The following is a 19,668-nucleotide window of genomic DNA, read 5'->3' on the forward strand; positions in this document are numbered from 1 at the left end:
GAATGAATTATCCAATCAAAGATACAGAGTGACTGGATGGCTTAAAAAAAAAAAAGACTCAACAATGCTGCTGACAGAGTTGAGATTTAAAGCTACACATAGCCTCAAAGTGAAAGGATGGAAAAAGATATGCCATGCAAATGGTAACCAAAAGAGAGCAGGAGACGCTCTAATTATAACAGACACAATATTTGAATTAGTGTTTACCTATTACTTGGGTAAATACCCACTAGTTCAATTACGGGGTAGTAAGGTAGTTCTATTTTTAACTTTTGGAGTAAATCCACACTGTCTTTTTTTTTTTTTTTTTTTTAAGATTTTATTTTTTTTATTTATTTGACAGAGATAGAGACAGCCAGTGAGAGAGGGAACACAAGCAGGGGGAGTGGGAGAGGAAGGAGCAGGCTCATAGCGGAAGAGCCTGATGTGGGGCTCGATCCCATAATGCCGGAATCACGCCCTGAGCCGAAGGCAGACGCTTAACCGCTGTGCCACCCAGGCGCCCCTCCACACTGTCTTCTACAGTGTCTGCACCAGTTTGCATTCCCTCAAACGGTACAGGAGGGTTCCTTTTTCTCTTCATCCTTGCCAAATGTTCCTTCTTCTCACAACGGTTTTTGAGGAAAGCCACTTTCACCCTTAAAATGTAACCATGTTAATTTTCAACACAAATGTCCCACACAACTCCAACCTTTACCTCACTGTTCAAACATGAATTTAAATTGGCAGGACGTAGTCCCGTTCCACCGGACGCAAAAGAAATAGAAAGGGTTAGAAATTCCAAAGAAAGACAGGACCTGGGGGCGGGCCCCAGGGGTAGCCAGGCCCCGCCCACCCTTCTCAGCTGCCCTGGCCTCTCTCCGGAAATCTTAGCCAGGGCAAACCTTACGACTGCGCCCAGTTTTCGACTGGCCCCGCCCTCCCGACATCTTGGCTCCACCAGCCATTTCAGTTTCTCTCCCGTTACCGGAAGCGCTCCTCCATAGCTCCGCCCCATCCTGCCCCCGCGTTTAGGGCCAAGGTCTGGACAGGGCGTGAGTTCCTCCTGTTGCCGGAAGCGCAGTATCCAGGCTTCGCCCCAGCCCCGCCCACAGGGCGCCCCACCCCCGCCCATGTTCGCACCCCGCCCATTACCGGAAGCACTCCCCGCAAGCCCTGCCCAGTCCCGCTGTTCCACCGGCGCGCACGCGCAGCTTTTAACCGACCCGGATTGGGCTGGCAAGGAGCGAACGTCAAAATCGGCCTCTGAGGGTTTTGAACTTTCTCTTTTCTACGTGAGCGTCTCAGTCCCAAGGCCTACACCCCTGGGACCTGGGGTCTCACGCACATTAGAGTCCCCTCACCCGCGTTTCCCACCGTGGTAAGTCCGGTGTCGCGGAGAGACACGCGGAGCCCTGTGGGCGGCGCTGCCGGCCGGGGTCCCAGTGCGTTTTGGTTCACATCTTTCGGAGTCGGTTCCGGCCCTCGGACGTTCGGACGCCTCCTGCCGCGTTATCTCCCTGCCTCACGCCGTCCCTGGGCACCCCTCCCACCCGGGCCGCGGGAGTCCAGGGACATGGGCGTGTGCGCGTCGCCCCCGCAGCCTGGCCCGGCTCGGCCCGTAGAGGCGCGGAGTGTGTCCCTGGCCCTGGGATTGCGCAGACCCCGCCGCCTTCCTGAGACCCGCCTCCCGTGCAGCCCCGCATGTAGTGAGAGGACCGATGCCCAGGAAGGGCACCGTCTTCAGTGCGGGCGTTGGGGAGCGGGATTTAGGACGGAAGATCGCGGGGAGTCACGGAGCCGGTCCCCTCCCCCACGCGAGGATGGGGAGCCTTGTGGAGGCCGTGACTGCGGAAGGGAGGCGAGGACAGCGGCAGACGAGGGACAGAGGGGGAGCAAGAGAAAGAGAATGGGCGGAGGAAAGATCAGTGAGAGGGTCCGTAAATTAGAGACGGCAAGATAGAGGATGCGGGAGGGACTTGCAGCGAGGCCGAAAGAGCGGAAGACGAGAACTCGGGAAAGTCGCAAGCGGAGAAGAGCAAAGAGCGAAATGTGGAGGAAGGGGAGGCGGTCCAGGAGAAGGGGAGCGGACTAGTAGGGGCCCTTGGTTAACAGAAGTAGGGCAACAAGGGCGAGGCACTTCACGCAGGCAGTGGGAAGGAGAAAATGGTTGTGGGCCGGCGATGCGGGGACAGAGGCGGTAGGGATGACAGCCAAGAGAGAAACAGCAGTGCGAGAGCTTAGCCAGAGGGGTGCCAGTGAGTGGGGGCAGAGGGAACGCAACCAGGAGAGCAGAAGGGACACAGATGGGGACTGAGGGAGAGAGAGGCCGAAATCGATGGAGATCGGAAGTCACAAAGCTTGGGCAGGAATATGGGAAAGTGAAATAGGTCTCAAGAGTTCCCCGGAAAGTGTGGGTGTAGGGAAAGGAAGAGAGAAACGGGGAGAAAGCAAGGGAGGAGACGGGGGAATGACAGGGAAGGAGAAACAGTGGAGAAAATCAGAAAAGAGACATGAACAGATCCTTCGGAGGGAGAAAGAAGGGGAACCCAGATCTGGGTGAGTGGTGGTTAATGGGACATGGGTGAGTCAGTTGTGGTACAGTGACCTGTGTCTCCGTAACGTATTTAACTTTAAATTTGCTTGTTTGAATTGAACAGTTGAGAAAGAGAATTACTGAACTGTTTATAAGGCTTGTGCATTTTATAATTATTAGCATCATAAGATAGCTTGCATTTGCAACCCTTAATCGGCCAGAGAGAGGGGGGAGACCTGTGTCAGTCATTTATGGATCACCCTCTTATCCTGGGATCTCATGGGGAGATGGACTAGATCTAGAAATTCCTTAATCGGTCATTGCATGATGCTTTTTAAAGCAATATTAAAAATGTTTCTTTTACAGAGAGTAAATCTGAGGTCAGATCATGTAAAAGTAAATGGATTTATCTCTTACATTTAGTTCATTTTTTAAGCCAAATTGAGGTAAATGTTAGTGTATTGGATATCTGCTATTCTGTAAATAATCATAAACTTCTGCAGTAAGCTTTGGTGACATCTTAACCCAGCTCTTATGATTCTTTTATAAATATTAGGTAGTTGCATTATATTAAAAGCTTTGACCCCCAAGGGTTGCCTGGGTGGCTCAATCAGTTAAGCATCTAACTCTTGGTATCAGCTCAGGTTATGATCTCAGGGTTGTGAGATCCAGCCCCAGCTAGGGCTCCTCCCCGGGGGTGGAGTCTGCTTGGGATTCTCTCTCTCCCTCTCAGTCAGTCATTCAATAAAAGCTTTGACCCCAGAAGATAATAGATTTTTAAAAAATTCCAACCTGTTAAAAAAAAAAAAAAAATATATATATATATATATATATATATATATATATATATATATATATAGTTTGTAGCTCAGGTGAGAACCCCTGCATTCTTTCTACTCATTATCATATATTGGAACATCATTTGGTAGTTAGTAAATAATTTTGGACTATTTCAGTGTGTATCTGTAAGGGCGCCCATGATCTTAACAGTCAGAACCTAGTTTAGTAAGTTAGTGTAATATTCCACAGCGTCTCTTCTTCCTTGATGTGATTTATCTAATTAGTGAGGTATCAGCTCCAAAGTAGATGTTCCCTTCAGGTCCCTGAGGTCCTGAACAATTGTATGAACATATTGAAGGTGGGCTGGACTCTGAACTTTGTTCCAGTAGAACTGATTTATTCATGGTGAGGTAATATGCTTACTTCCATAGCTGATCCTCTTTCAAAGTGTTCAGTACCAAATCTCTGTGTTTATCGTTTTATATGTTTAAAGTATTTCCCCATTGATGGGGCACCTGGGTGGCTCAGTCAGCTGGGCGTCTGCCTTCAGCTCAGGTCATGATCCTGGGGTCCTGGGATCCAGCCCCACCTTGGGCTCCCTGCTCAGCAGGGAGTCTGCTTCTCCCTCTCCCTTCCCCTCCTTGCTTGCTCTCTTTCTCTCTCAAATAAACAAGTGGAATCTTTAAAAAAAAAATTCAAATAAAATATTTCCCCATTGATTAAAACCATGAAAGAAGTTTCTTTAGCTCAGGCATATTTTGGACGATCCTGGAATTTTTCTTTTTTTTAACGTTATTTTTTTTTTTTTAAGGACTGCACTTTATTTACATTTATTTATTTATTTATTTACTTACTTACTTAACTTACTTATTTAAGTGAGCTCCTACACCCAGCGTGGGGCTTGATCTCCCAGTCCTGAGATCGAGTCCCATGCTGTCCTACTGAGCCAACCAGGCACCCTGATCCTTGAATTTTTGAAGCCCCATGCTTCATATAGGCCACTCCTTCAAAATTCAGTTACATGCAGTTCTCACTGAACTCAGATGTTCTCAAGGTAGCTAGTGAAAAGGCTTCTCTCCTAGGCCTCAGTGAACACAACCACAGCCTGGAGATGAAGGACAAGAGCAGGAAATCTGAATGACTGTGATCCCTAAAGTGATTGAAATTTTGCATGCGTGTCTGTGTGGCATTTTTTCTGCAGGAGGGTTACCAGTTGTAATTAGAAGATTAAGTTGGTCCTAGCCCAACAACAATGAAAACTACTGTGAGGAAAGAGGCAAGGCCTAGGCTCAGAGACAGAGAGTAAATTTACAGAGAGTAAATCTGAAGTCAGATCATGCCAGTCCCCGGCATTAAATTCTCCACTGGCTTCCCATCACCTTCATGAAAAAAATCCTAGATTCCTGAATATGACAGTGGAAAGCAAGACAACAAAAGAAAAATAGGTAAATGGGAAAAAGCAGAGAAGATACACAGATGGATGGCCAGTGAGCTCATGCAGACATGCTCAGTGATCCTAATCATTAGGGAATTGCACATGAAAACCACAGGGTGATACTACTTCATACCAACTTGTGTGACTATACTCAAAAACGGGGACGGCTCCGAAAAGAAGCCCTGGAGAGAATGGGGTGAAACTAAAAGTATTGTTTACTGCCCCGGGGAGTGTAAATGGTGCATTCCCTATTGAAAAAAAGTTAGTGATTTCTTTAAAAAAGTGAACATAGAATTACCAGATATTCCACCAGATCCACTGGTGGGTACATACCCAAAGAAATTGTAAACGGGAAAGTGATCAGGTATTTTTACATTTTCTAAATCTCCTGGTTAATTCACTGTCTTTATCTGTCTGATCAGCAACACGTTGAACAGTGATCACTCCTTACTTTAAACATATTTTTTCATGGCTTTCAGGACATCCTGCTATTGACAAATCTTATGTATCATCTGTGTGTCTATTTCAATTTTCTTCTCTCCACCCTGTTCACTTCTCAGCTGATTCACTTCCTTTGCTGATTTTTCCTCAACTCCCTGCTCTCTGATTGGAAGAGCACCCCACAGGTCAGAAGTCATGGACTTCTCTTCTCTACACCCAGTGACTTTCCATGTCACCATATCTCATGGCTTTAAATACCCAGGGGTCTCACTGATTCACACTCCCATCTCAGACCTCTGCCCTAAACGCCAGATTGTGTTGTCCACCTGTCTCCTTGACATCTCTGCTGGGACATCTCTACCTTCGAGTGTCCAAACATGACCTCCTGAGCTCCCCCAGTTGTGTTCCCTGCAGTCCTCCACCTCCCAGCTAAGAGCAGTGCCATCCTTCCTGGAGCTTGGGTGACTGTCTTGTTTTCAAAATATACAGCATATCTTCAAAATACACAGCATATTACATTATTTGTGTGTTTTCCTTAAGGAGTGAAAAAAAAAAGACAATAAGTTTGAGAGACTACATGGCTTCCAAAATTCACTTGAGATGGAGGAGAACAGTGTCTGAAGACCATGGCCAGACATTCCTGATCTACTTCTGTGACCTGATCCCGTGCTTGTCTCCTCCTTCCTCACTGGGATTGAGGCCCACAGATATCTTTGCTGTTTTGGGGGCCAGGATCAGCACTGCCTCAGGGCTTTCCCAAGGGTGGTTCCCTCTGTCTAGAATTCTCCGACTCTTCAAATGCAGGTGGTGAACTTCCTTCTCCAGGTGTTGTGATATCACCTTCTCATGGGGCCATCTCTGATGGCCCATTGGGACACTGCCGTGTCACATTCCAGCCTCCCCACATACCCCCCACCCCCACTCTGGCCTGTAATGCCTGCTCTGCATGAGTCTCTCTGCTCCTTCCTCTTCCCACTGTCTGGATACAGGGGACAGGGCCCTAGGAGGGAGCCACAGGTGGGTGGGGCGCTGGGCTGGTCTCCGGTGCGCCACCCTGACTTCCCATGGGATTGCTGAGGCATTTTGCAGATCCCTCTTGAACCCAGTCCTCAGAGATTTCTCTTCTTGTGTTTGGGGTAATGGGGCTCAGCGTCAGTGGTGCTGAAAGTGCCCCAGGTGATTCTAATCTATATCCAGCGTTGAGCCCCAGGGCTCTGGCTCATCCGTTGATGAGGACTGAAAGTGGCCCCTAATCTAGAGAGAGGTGAGGGGGCTGTTCTCTGCATGGGGTGTTATCAGGGCGTGTCTGTGACTTTAAAGGTAGCGTTAGTGCACCCCAGCTCCCCACTGCTGCAGCTCATGTGTGTGCTTCACCAGGAGGGGGCGAGTTCTGCAGGAAGAGGTCGGAACACTCACTTGCTGGTCTCCATGTAGCAGTTTACTGTCCCTGAATCCCTCCTGGGGCAGTGGGCAGCAGAGGGCTGTCTCCCACGTGGGGGGATCTTCCTGTGTGTGTGGTTGTGGCACAGAAAGGTGTATGTTGACCGAGTTCTCAACAGCATACATTTGACACTCAGGATTGACGTCTCAAGACCCATCTTGCCCGGGAGAGAAGCCCAGAGGAGGAAAGCCCAGGAGTCAGGAATGACTCTTTCTCAGGTAAAGTCGTATCTTGGTTCGTTGTTCTGTCCTGTGTCCTCACCTCCATGTGGCCGTACTCATCACACTCTGAAGTGTCCCTCCTGACATGTTTGCTCATGATCACCCCAGGGCCTTCCCTCTGCCCCTCTATCTGCATGCAGATCCCAGCTCATACATTTCTGCATATGTATTTAATGGAGATTGAAGTTAAATGTTATTTTTTTAAAAATATTTTTGCAGGGTTGTTTTTGTAAGCAGGCTAAATAGAATAACACTGACAATTTTATTTACATTTAATATAATTTATTCACTTTATTGTACCAGAAATACTGAAATGCACACAAGTAAAAAATGAGAGATAATGAAGATTTATTCTAAGAATAGATGTCACTTAGAGACTCCAGCTTTGATTTCAGTTACCTTCAGAGTGTGTTCACTTGTGCACACATGTGTATGGGCAGGAGCCTGTAGTGTGTAAAAAAGATGTCATCATTTCATAAATAACTTTTATTTTAACTTTGAAAGTATGTTTGAAATATTTTTCATGGTCTTAAATTTTTTCTACACCACCACACAAATCACTTAATAGCAATAAGAATACTGACTGTATGTGTGTGCATGTGCGTGCATGCATATATATTGACCTTTAATCCAGGCTTATGTTTCAGCCTTGAACTTGTTTCAGGTTTTCTGCATTAGCAAACCCTCTGTCAACAGACTTTTGCTGTTGTATCCATTACTTTACTGTCTGGTTCCTGTGAATTCCATCGTAAAGCCTGACCACGTGGTTCAGGTGCAGGCTCTGCCATTTCTTTTTTTTTTTTTTTTTTTTTTAAAGATAGAGACAGCCAGCGAGAGAGGGAACACAAGCAGGGAGAGTGGGAGAGGAAGAAGCAGGCTCCCAGCGGAGGAGCCTGATGTGGGGCTCGATCCCATAACACCGGGATCACGCCCTGAGCCGAAGGCAGACGCTTAACCGCTGTGCCACCCAGGCGCCCTAGGCTCTGCCATTTCTTACCTGTTTGACCAGAGGCACATTCCTTAGAGTGTGTGTGTGACAGAGTTGGGTCCCGTGTAAGATGGAAACAAATACTAATTTAATGGGATGCTATGTCTTTAAACAAGTTGGCACTTGTAAAGCATTAGAGTGATGCTTACCATATGGGTAGTGTTCAAAACTTTTAGTCCCTTCGGTTATTGTCAGCTTCCCATTTCTCCAGTTTTCACCTTTCGTGACGCCACTGTACGTTTGGTCTTCCCTGAAGACATTATTTGTGCTCTAGCTTATGTAGAAGTTAGCTATCCTGTGGTATATACAACATACTATTTAAAATTTACATATAGTCTACCATTTGTTGACTTTTTTGCGTTTGTGTATTTTACCTGGCATATTATAAAATTCGGTAGTTTAGCTGGTGGAAATTCCCTGATGGAAAAGTGTAACAAATCAATATTGGGCATATGTGACTTACTCAAAATAATCTTTAATGTATTTATCTGATTATTCATTTCTGTCTAATTGACCCTTGTACCTCTTTCCTCCCCGCGTTTTTGTGAAATAAGTACTCTTTTGATGGCCTCTTGGTGACATGTGCTTTCATTTCAGGGACGGTTGACCTTCAGGGATGTGGCCATAGAATTCTCTCCGGAGGAGTGGGAGTGCCTGGACCCTGCCCAGAGGGCCTTGTACAGGGACGTGATGGTGGAGAACTACCGGAACCTGCTCTCCCTGGGTGAGGACAGTTTCCCTCCAGAGGTTGGGAACTGCTCTGGTATATCTTTGTGTTTCTCTTGGGAGTTTCTTGGGCGCCCCTTCCCTGCTTGACTGAGATTGAAGCCCTGCTGATTCAGAAATGAAAAGCTTTCCAGTGTGGTATCCGGATTTTAAACCGAGATGACCCTGCAGGTTAGTGGTGGTGCTGGAAATTGAGGAAGAACAAGACCTTACGCCGGAACGTTATAATATCCCAATGGCTGGTTTTATACCTGTAATTTTGATTCTGGTCATCCTGGGAAGAGAGCTGGATATCTGTATTTGTCAAACATTTAAGCATTAGGAAGAAGGGTGTCACTGAACAAATTCGTGAAACGCTATTCTAGACCCGCCTGTAATGAATGTCCTTGGTCTCAGCTGACAAAGGGCTGGGGAAAACCCAGGACGTCATCTACTGTTTTCCATGTCAGCAGGAATCTCTTTCTGAGCTGAATATTATCTCCCCTGTGGAGCAAGGGAGAGCCCTGGCACGCCAGGAGTGGGGTGAAACTAGCCACAAAACCCAGGTGGGTGGGAAGGCGTCAAAGATGTGAACACAAGTAAGGGGCAGATGGCAGAGACGAAGTGGCTTCCAGAAATGTCATTTGGAACATTCTCCCCAGCTAGGAGAGGTGGTTGGAAAAGAAGAGTTGATTTCTCACAGGCTCTCAAAGGAGCTTGTTGTTCTCTCTCTCCTCCACTGTCTTCTTTGTACGTGTATGTTTCCGCCCTCGGTGGTTGTGCAGCTGTTGTCAGCGACAAGGGCAGAGTCTCTAACATGACCCGGGCAGGCTGTTCTCTGTCCCTTAGAGGTCTTTACTGTTCGACCTTGGGGAGCACATGGAGGGCTCTTTGCAGGGGCATTGTTCGTTCCTTAGCCCCTCCTTCCCTACTCAGTCCCCACGATCTGATCTGAGGCTCCCCCTGGTCCTGAGTGGGGCCTTCTCCAGTTTGCATCCCGTTTCCTGTGCTGAGTGACCTGTCAGGATGGGGACATCGGCTGCTCTTCTGCATCTGGGACTCCAGGCAGGAGCATGGGCTGTCTGAAGCCCTCGCCTGTTCCGTGCCTCCACCAGATCCTCGTTTCCACTCTTGCCCTTCAGGGGCGTATGTACTGGGACTAGAGGGGCGTCTTGAGATTGCTGTTCAGCAGTGCTGTATGGAGAGGGGGTGCGGGAACCTTTGATTCCCAGTCCTTCATGGGACTGTATCTCAGGCTTTGGGCCCTCAGCCTGGAGTCTGTAGGCAGACCGCCAGGTCCTGTGTGAACATCCCACAGAATCAGAGCCCCTTCCTTAATTTCCTGTCTTTTCCGTGTCTCCCTGTTGCAGCTCCTCCCTAGTCTGGGAGTGTGGGAAACCCTCGACTGTCCCTGATTTCCTGGTCTCCTAAGTTTGTATGGTGTTGCCTCTGAAATTTTCTTGGTACTGGAATATACAGTTCCTCAGTGTCTGAAATTTTAGCCTCATATTTTCTGCTGTGATAACCTGGCCTTTAGGTGCTGGACGACTTGTGGTGAACTCTCCCAGGAGGAGTTTAACTGGGTAAAAGAACGTTCTGGATGGAGAACACTTATATTTAGGTGTCACAGCATCATCCTGCCAAGTAGAGACGTGGGCCCTGAAGCACCTGAGTAGAGTGGTCAGCATGTTCCACGATGCTGAGATCGAGTGCAGCGTGAAGAGCCTGGCTTGTGGCTCCAGTTGTCCTTCTGGTTTTTGGTGTGTCAGCAAAGTGTCTGTTGAGGACATTGTGGCAGTGTTGATGGAGTACGCTAAGGCTCATCCCCCTTGATTTTGCATGAAGAAGTATAGGAATTTATTCTAGGGAGAAAATTGTCTGCCTTCATAACCCCATCTGTGAGACTGCTGACCAAACTATCATTCATGCAACAGTGTTCATTCCATGTCTGTGCTGTTGTTCCTTCTTCAACAAGTAAGATGTTGATTTATTGTGTTGGGGGAATTTATGAGCGCGTGATGCCTGCCTTATTGACCTCGACTGCATTTCCATAGTTGAAAGTTACTTTGATCTGCAGGGTTCCATGTATTACCAATGAACTTGTTAGATGTGTCTTTAATTATTGGTTATATGTTTTTAATGACACTCATCAGTGTTCTTTGTTTTTTATCTGTAATTTGTGGGACTGTTTGATCAGGGAATGAATGTCGTTACATATATTTTATAAGATTTCCTTCTTGAGTGCTAAGGGATATGGAGGGGGAGGCTTTGTCCAAAAACCTATATAAACTCTGGAATTTGGTGAAAATATAATCATAGTTATCCTTCCTATATCTATTTGCTTGAGTTAATACCTGCTTATTGACAAATACCTTTCTCATTTGAATGAATTTGGATTTTTAAAATTGGGCACATTGGACATCTTGAGAATATGCTTTTGTTATGAAGTGACTATGTTCACCCCAGAAATACAAAGAAATTCATTCATAATTTGTTTTAAAGTTATTTTGGTTTTTCTATAGTATATCTTAAGTTTTCTAAATGTAACTTGTCAAGTTTTATATGAATAACTTTTTCCTTCCCCAGGTTAGGGAAGTTCTCAGCTATGATTTGCTCAAATATATCTTCTAGTCCCCTCTCTCTCTCCACCCCCTCAGGTATCCCAGTAATTCTGACACTGGAACGTTTCATGGTGTCCTTAATCTCTCTCAGTCTGATCTCTTGGGTTTTCGGGATTTTATCCCAGGCCTCCCCGGCTTCCTTCTTTTTTCTCATCTTATCTTCTAGCTCACTAATTCCTTCTTCAGCCTCATTTACCCTGGCAGTCAGAGTATCCAGTTTAGACTGCGTTTCATTCATAGCATTTTTAAGTTTGGCCTGATTAGATCTCATATCTGCCCTTAGAGATTCTATATTGTCTCTAATATTTTTTTCAAGCCTAGATATCGACTTCATAATTGCTACTCTGAGGTCTGTCTCTGACATCTTGCTTATATGCATATCCATAGTGGTAGAGGCCATAGTCTGGTTCTTTTCCTTGTTTGGGGTTCATTGCTCCTCTTAGTCATTTTGTTGGGGGTGGATGGTTGAGGGAATGTAGTCAAAGTATTAACCATGACCCAAGCAAGATGCACCTGTTTTATAGGGACCCTAGGGTTGTCATCTTCCCGTTCTTCCAGCCTGTCTTTGCGCTGTTAATCAGGCAGCTCTGCCCAAGCCGCCTGTTGGGAGTGGGGGAGGTGGGCTCAGGGAAAACCACCTTTTTGAGCTTTTGTTCTCTGGTGACTTTCCACGTCTCTTCCAAGAGTCAGAGCAGAAATGACTGCACCCAGACCTCTGTCTCAGAGCAGAGAAATGGTATTCTTCTCTTCACTGAGCTCTCCAGGACACATAGTCTCTGTTTCTGTCTACACTGCTAAAAACCGCAGCCTCCCTGGTTGTGCGCATCACAGAAACTCTCCCAGAGGTTGATCCCAGGGCCGGTGCGTCTCTGCCCTTTCTGCTTCTAAAACCGCAAGCAGCTCCTGGTTTCCATGTATGTGCACGTGCACACCTGCAGCTCCTGGATCCTGTTTGAGGACTTCACTAAAGTCCTTTCCCCTACGCTACAGGTCTGCGAGCGTGTGCCCAGTACCTAGCGTGGGACACTTTTGTGCTCTGGTGTCGTATCACCTTCCCAGCGCTAGCTTATGGTGGCTCCGTCTCCCTTCTGTTTAGTTTCCGATATCTGCCCACAGAATCATACAGCTCTGCCTGTCGTACCTTGCAACCGCCGGAGATTTTCTGCTTGTAGAGATCCAGATATATACTCTTACATCTGAGGCTGATTGTGTGGGTATTCGGAATGGTTTGGTAGATATCCAGCTAAATTCAGGGGACTGGTTGAAATAGGGTCCCCTACTCCTCCGCCAACTTTCCAGGAATCAGAATTAACCATTTTAAAGTGAACAGTTCATTGGCTTTTAGTGCATGTACCAATTGTCCGACTAGGCACCTCTGCCTAATTGCACAATATTCCCATTACTCCGCATTACTCTCTGTTACCCATTAATCCGTTTCTCCACATTTTCCTCTGTTCCCAGTCCCTGAAATTACCAGTCTATTCTGTCTCTGTTTATTCTTCAGTTTTCTTCTTTTTCGGTATTGTCTGGAGTCTTCAGGGCCCTTTGCAGTTCCATATGTATTGGATCATGTTTTCCATTTCTCCAAGGAAGGTTTTTGGAATTTTCATAGTGTGTATATAGAATATCTAGACTACTTTGGTAAATCTTACCATCTTTAAAAATATGAAATCTTCCAACCCATAAATATGGAATGTCTTTTCTATTTGTTTCAGTGTTTAATTTCTCTCAGCAGCATTTTATGCTTTTCAGTCTACAGCTCTTTCATCTCCTATGTTAAGATTTTTTCTAGGTATTTTATTTCTTGGATGTGGAATATTTTTAATATTCCCTTCCCAGATTGTTCCTTATAGTGTATAAGGCACAACTGCTTTCCTGTGTTGATACTGTGTCCTGCAACCTTCCTGACATCATTAGGACACATCGTTAGAGTAAGTTGTGTGTGTGTGTATTTTTTTTTAGAGATTTTATCTATTCATTTGACAGAGAGAGAGAGCACAAGCAGGGGGAGTGGCAGGCAGAGGGAGAGGGGAGAAGCAGGCTCCCTGCTAAGCAGGGAGCCTGATGTGGGGCTGGATCCCAGGACCCTGGGACCATGACCTGAGCTGAAGTCAGAGGCTTAACCAACTAAGCCACTGAGGTGCCCAGTGTGTGTGTATTTTATGGAATTTTTTACACATAGGATTACGTCTTTGGCACATAGAGATTATTGTCCTTTTTCTTCCCTAATATGTGTTTTTAAAATTTCCTTTCTTTTCTTTTTTGTCTTACTGGTCCTGGTAAAACTTGCAGTGCAGTGTTGGATAGCATTGATAAAAGTCAGTATCCATCACTTATTCCTTATCTTAGGGGGCTAGGATTACTCTTCCACCATTGACTATGATATTAACTGTGGGTTTTTTTATAATAGACCTTTAAGAATTTGAGGAAGGTCACTTTTGTTTTACGTATCTGGTGTTTTTAACAGAGTTCTGGAGGTTTTCAGATATTCTGTAGACAATGAGATGATTATGTAAGTTTTTCTTTTTTCCTTTTATTTTCTAGGTTATTACATCGATAGATGTTTACATGTTGAATTGTCAATCCTTAAATTCTCGGAATAAGTCCCTCTTGTTTATGTTGTATGATTTTCATCTACTTTGTATTTAATTGGCCAGTAGTTTTCGAAGATATTTGCATCTATATTAATAAGTGATATTGGTCTGTCATTTTTTTTCATGTGATGTCTTTGGTTTGATATCAGAATAATGTTGGCCTCAGAGAATGAATTAACAATTCCTCACCTTTTTTTATCTTGGAAGTCGTAATTGGTTGAGGTTTTTTCCCACCCTCCCCCCCTCTGCCAATCTGTCAACATTTTAAATATGTTATCCCATTGTCTCTGGACTTCACGGTTTGACTGAAAAATCAGCTCTGAAAGCTATTATGTGTCCTTTGTACGTGATGCTTCTCCCTTCCTGCTTCCAAGATCTCTCTTCATACCTTCCTCTTTCACATATCGATTATGATTTGTTGCAGTGTGCGTCTCTGTTGCAGTTTTTCTTAATTGCGTGTTCACTGAATTCTTAGATTTGTGGAGTCTTGTCTTTCAACGTTTAAGAAATTGTCTACCAGATTTCTTCCAATATTCCTCCTGCTTCCTTCTCTTCTTTCTTTTTGGGGCTCCCATTGTTCATATGTTGGCCCACATGGTGTTGTCCTGCAGCACCATTAAACTCTGCTCATTTATACTCAGTCTTTTTCTTTGTGCTCCTCAGACACAGTAATTTCAACAGATCTCCCTACCAGTTTGCTGAATCTTCCTTCCACCTCATTAGACCTGATATTGAACCTCTCTATGAAATCTTTGAATTCAGGTATTTTACATTTCAGTTTCAGAAAGTGTTTAGTTTCTCTTTCCACCTTCTGTCTCTTTATTGATATTCTCTGTTTATTTATACAGTATTTTCCTGATTGCTTTTTAATTCTTTGTCCATCATTCCCTTTAGCTTAAATAGTTGATTTAAAGTGTGTATTTAGGAAGTCCAAAACTTGGGAGTGCTTAGGGCCCGGTTTTGTTATGTATTTAATATTTATTTTTCTGTATGGGTCCTGCTTTATCGTTCTGTGGTCTCCTATGTAACTTCTTGTTAAAAACGGGACATTTTGAATATGTTGAAACTTTGAAAATAGTAATATTCTCCCTTCCAAGGGTTTTTTTTTTATGTCTCTTGTGATTGCTGTGTGTGTGTTTGTTTCCCTCAACAAATTTTGTGTGATGTATTTTCTTTGTTAGCCATTGTGTAGCCATTGATGATGCCTTTGGTTCGCTTATTGGTCAGCTGGTGATTCAGCAGATTTCCTGAAACCGCTGGATCCAAACACAAAACAAATCAACTTTTCCCTCTTTGTAGATGAGGGGTGTGTGTGTGTGTGTGTGTGTGTGTGTGTGTGTGTGTTGGGGAGCGCAGGAAACACACAGGGTAGAAGTTTAAGACAATAGTGCCTTATCCTTCACTTCTGCTTGCTCAGGATCTGCTGGTCAGCAGGAGGTATGTGCTTGGGGGCTTCTCAGGTCTTTTCTCAGGTGTCTGGTCCTGGACATGCCTGCAGCCTTCTGGGGTCCCTGGAACATGTGGGGGATTTTCAGAGCCTTACTCCCCAGCGCACCTCCCTCTCCAGTGTCTTCCTCAGGGTTTTCAGTTTGTCCATTGTTTGTGCAAGTTGTCATCCCTGCCCTAGGTGGCAGTGGCTACTAGACTTACCTTTAAATGTTTGTGACGAATGGCCCCTGGTTATTACCTCCACCTCGGTAGAGATCTGAGCTAGGCCAGACAGCGTTTGAGCCAGTCCTTCAGGGAGCCAGCAGGCAGAATAAAAAAACAAGCAGATAACCAGTCACAATTCTTTGAAGAGCCCATCTGTTCGTGCGTTTGGGAAGCCTGTACCCCTTGCAGACTGCTGTGTTCAAGGCCACTTCCTAGCTGGGGTGCCGGGCACAGAGTCAGCTACCTTTATCTTGATTAAGAGTGTGCCTTGTTGGGGCGCCTGGGTAGCGCAGTCGTTAAAGCGTCTGCCTTCGGCTCAGGGCGTGATCCCGGCGTACCGGGATCGAGTCCCACATCAGGCTCCTCCGCTATGAGCCTGCTTCTTCCTCTCCCACTCCCCCTGCTGTGTTCCCTCTCTCGCTGGCTGTCTCCATCTCTGTCAAATAAATAAATAAAATCTTTAAAAAAAAAAAAAAAAAAAAGAGTGTGCCTTGTTGCTGGAATCCTGTGCTTAATTTCCAGGGTTCCTATAAAGTTCATTCTGACAGTTTTTGGTAGTTCATCTCCTGCTGGAGTCTCCTGGAGTTCCCTTCTTTGCCGTTTTGATGTCACAGTTCCCCACTGTTAATCTCTATACTTACGTATGTATCAGAACTTCTATTTCATGATGGGTGATTTCAACATATTTTCCATTTATGATATTTTGTGCTTCTCCTGAAATACAACCTCTTTTATTTTTTTTCTTATGGGTGAATTGTTTAAAATTCTAATGTCTATATATATATTTCTTATATACATATTCCTTAATAATTGAATTTGTGTGGAGCTACTAAAATGCTTATTTTTTACATTATTAATAGATAATTGTAGCATATATTATGGATTATAAGTACAGGACACTGATTATTAACATTGCAGTATGCCTATTGTGCATGGATGCTGTTTTATAGCAAGTATTTAGAAGAATATTTTGTTATTCTTAATGTTTTATTTTAATGTTGTATACAATAAATATTTGATAACTGAGTTTCATATGTGTTTTTCTTTTAAATATGAGCCACCTTTATGCCTCCTGTAGGTTGCTATGATCTTTGGGATACCTGTAGAAAATTCTAAGTTTTCAGGGCTGTGATAACTTTTGATCATAGAACATTTATAAATAGGCTTCCCTGAAAATAATTTGAACTACCTGTAATCAGCCTTTCTTTATTGTGAAATCTTATGTCCTTTGCATTTCTATTCATTTGCATACCATGGTTTACAAATGTAATAGCTCTGTAATGTGAGTTTTCTTTTTGGTGTAATACTTTTCATTACAAAATATCCTTTTTCAAACTCTGGTTAATAGGAAGCCTATGATTCTTTATATCTTACAGATATCTCTACCAGATGTGTGAGCAGAGAATTACCACCAAAAGAAGACATTAATAATGGAGAATTACTCCAAACATTAATTTCGGAAAGACACATAAGTCATGAGTTTGATGATTTTGATTTGAGAAAAATCCAAGATGTGAACAAATTTGAGAGTCAGTGGCTTTTTCAAGAAAAAAATTATGAAGAAGACACTGCAACCCATTACAAAAATCTTGCCTACAGAGAACATCAACAACATCATAAATTCTGTAATCATTTTCCTGTAAAGCACAGTGTTTCCGTAGGAAGAAGTATATCTGAATGTTACAAACATCATATGGTCAATAAGGCACTAAAAAACAAGGTAGGCTATTCAGGAAGCAAGTACAAAAACTGTTCGGACAATAGGCTTGGAATAAGCTTTCTTTCACATCTGGCTGAACTGCAGAGATTTCAAACCCAAGAGGAAATTCATGAAAGTAATCAGGTTGAGAAGTCTACCAAAAAGACTTCAGTTTCACTTCAAAGAATTCCTTCTAGTGTCAAAACCAACATTTTTAATAAATATGGGAAGGTTCTTATGCATCCTTCATTATGGACACAACACCAGAAAACACCCAATAGAGAAAAACCTTCCAAATGTAATGAGTGTGGGAAGGCTTTTAGCCATTGCTCAACCTTAGCTAATCATCAAAGAATTCATTCTGAGCAGAAACCTTACAAAGGTAATGAGTGTGGCAAAGCCTTTAAGAGGTTCTCAAACCTCACGAGGTATCAGAGAATCCATACTGGAGAGAAAACATATAAATGTAATGTATGTGGGAAAGATTTTGCCACACGGTCACATCTCTGGGGTCATGAGCGAATTCATACAGGAGAGAAGCCTTACAAATGTAATGAGTGTGGCAAAGCCTTTTCTGATGGTTCATATCTTACTCAACATAAGAATTTCCATTCTGGACAGAAACCTTACAAATGTAATCAGTGTGGCAAGGATTTTGCCACACGTTCACACCTTTGTATTCATAAGAGAATTCATACTGGAGAGAAACCATTTAGATGTAATGTATGTGGTAAGAATTTTATGATACCTTCACAGCTTTGGGGTCATGAGCGAATTCATACTGGAGAGAAGCCTTACAAATGTAGTGAGTGTGGCAAAGCCTTTTCTAGTGGTTCAAATCTTGCTCAACATAAGAGAATCCATTCTGGAGAGAAACCTTACAAATGTAATCAGTGTGGTAAGGATTTTACCACACGGTCATACCTTTGGAGTCATGAGAGAATTCATACTGGAGAGAAACCTTACAAATGTAATGAGTGTGGCAAGGCCTTTATCAGGAGTTCAAATCTTACTCAACATAAGAGAGTTCATGATGGAGAGAAACCCTATAAATGTAATGTATGTGACAAGGCCTTTAGTCAGAATGCAAGCCTTACTGTTCACCAAAGAATTCATACTGGGGAGAAACCTTATAAATGTCATGAATGTGGCAAAGCCTTTAAGCACTACTCAAGCATCAATAAACACCATAATACACATAAAGTGAAGATACAAATGTAAAGTGTGTGGTAAGACTATTATTAAATGTTTACACCTTTGGAGTCATGGGAGAATCCTTACAAATGTCATGAATGTGGCAAACCCTTTAAGCACTGTTCAAGCCTGAGTAGACACCAGAATATACATAGAGTGAAGATAGAGATATAAAGCCTGTGATAAGGCTTTTATTAAATGTTCTCACCTTTGGAGTCATAACGGAATTCATACTGCAAAGAAATCTCACCAAAGAATGTAGCACAGATTTCATGCCATGGCCTGGCCTCAGGATTCACCAAAGATTTCATGTTGGAGAAAACCCTACAAATACAATGAGTACTGGTACATTGTTTAAGCAGGTTTCACAATGTACTATGCATCAGAGAATTCTAGTAGTATGAACTAAGTCTAATTCTTGAAGATTAATCAAATGAAATGTCAAACTCTGCAGGAAAATTAAAAGTCAAATGTTTTAAAATTCATGAAATGATGGCTGTCAAAGGAACAGGAATATCGGTGGAACAACCTACTTCATTTCATACGATCTTTTTATTTTCTATTTCTTGATGAGATTACTTGATTATGGACTTTGGACTTGTGGTTGAAGACCTTTCATGAATTGCCACAAGTGTATGATGGTCCCTTTTGTTTTGGCCCTAATGTAAATGGTATTTTGTTTTTAATTTTTAATTCACTTGTTTATTTCTGGTGTCTAGGAAGGCAGTTAAATTTGATCATTAACCTTGTATCCTGCTGCCTTGCTGTAATATCATATTGTGTTTTATCTACCATACTTTGGGGCTTCATAATATTGTTCAGTGCTGTGATGACAGGTACCTCTGTTTTGTTCCTGGAATAAAAAGAAAGGACTCTCTGTCACTGTACAACAAATCTTGCAGTCATGTCCAACTTGGTCACGTCGCAGGTTCCTATTGTACTATGCGGCGATCAGAGTATCTGCAGTTTATTAAGGTCTCAGAAGCTGGGGCGCCTGGGTGGGGCAGTCAGTTAAGCATCCAACTCCTGGTTTCAGCTCAGGTCATGATCTCGGGGTCATGAGATCAAGCCCTGCATCTGGCTCCACACTCAGTGTGGAGTCAGCTTAAGGCTCTTTCTCCCTTTAAATTAAAAAAATCTCAGAAGCTTTATGCATAATTGGTATTGCCATATAGAATAAATCTCTACACATAAATGGAACGTGGTCATAGACAAAATTATAAATAGCATACCGGAATCTAAACTACAAGGAGAGCTTATGAAGACAGCTAAATGTAGATCTAGATTACTGAAGAACATCATCAACCACCTTTTTCTGTATATTGTGTTGATCGCATGATGTGATTTGTTACCACCCCCAGGAGGTTTAAGTCCCCAGTCT

At 43.6% G+C, this 19,668-nt stretch overlaps 1 protein-coding gene across 2 annotated transcripts; it reads left to right on the forward strand.

The window, feature by feature from the left end:
• The first annotated feature begins 1,155 nt into the window (after positions 1-1,155).
• Positions 1,156-19,164, forward strand: LOC123786907 (uncharacterized). Of its 2 annotated transcripts, none has more exons than XM_087871184.1 (4): positions 1,156-1,274; positions 6,749-6,830; positions 8,419-8,545; positions 16,771-19,164. In XM_087871184.1, exons 2-4 carry the CDS (start codon positions 6,816-6,818, stop codon positions 18,312-18,314), a joined length of 1,686 nt encoding a protein of 561 aa, XP_087727310.1. In that variant the 5' UTR covers positions 1,156-1,274; positions 6,749-6,815; the 3' UTR covers positions 18,315-19,164. The 2 variants fall into 2 exon arrangements, with proteins under 2 accessions (XP_087727310.1, XP_087727309.1); XM_087871183.1 differs by having other exon boundaries at positions 1,182-1,360.
• Positions 19,165-19,668: the final 504 nt, after the last annotated feature.

Source organism: Ursus americanus, chromosome 21 (assembly GCF_024610735.1).
Source record: "Ursus americanus isolate L20-20 chromosome 21, mUrsAme1.1.p, whole genome shotgun sequence".
NCBI lineage: Eukaryota > Metazoa > Chordata > Mammalia > Carnivora > Ursidae > Ursus > Ursus americanus.

What these genes read in the sequence shown, in the direction of transcription:
- LOC123786907 (XM_087871184.1), top strand. An exon ending in CCGGAACCTGCTCTCCCTGG is followed by an intron (nt 8,546 to 16,770) that starts GTGAGGACAGTT and finishes TATATCTTACAG; the next exon opens with ATATCTCTACCAGATGTGTG.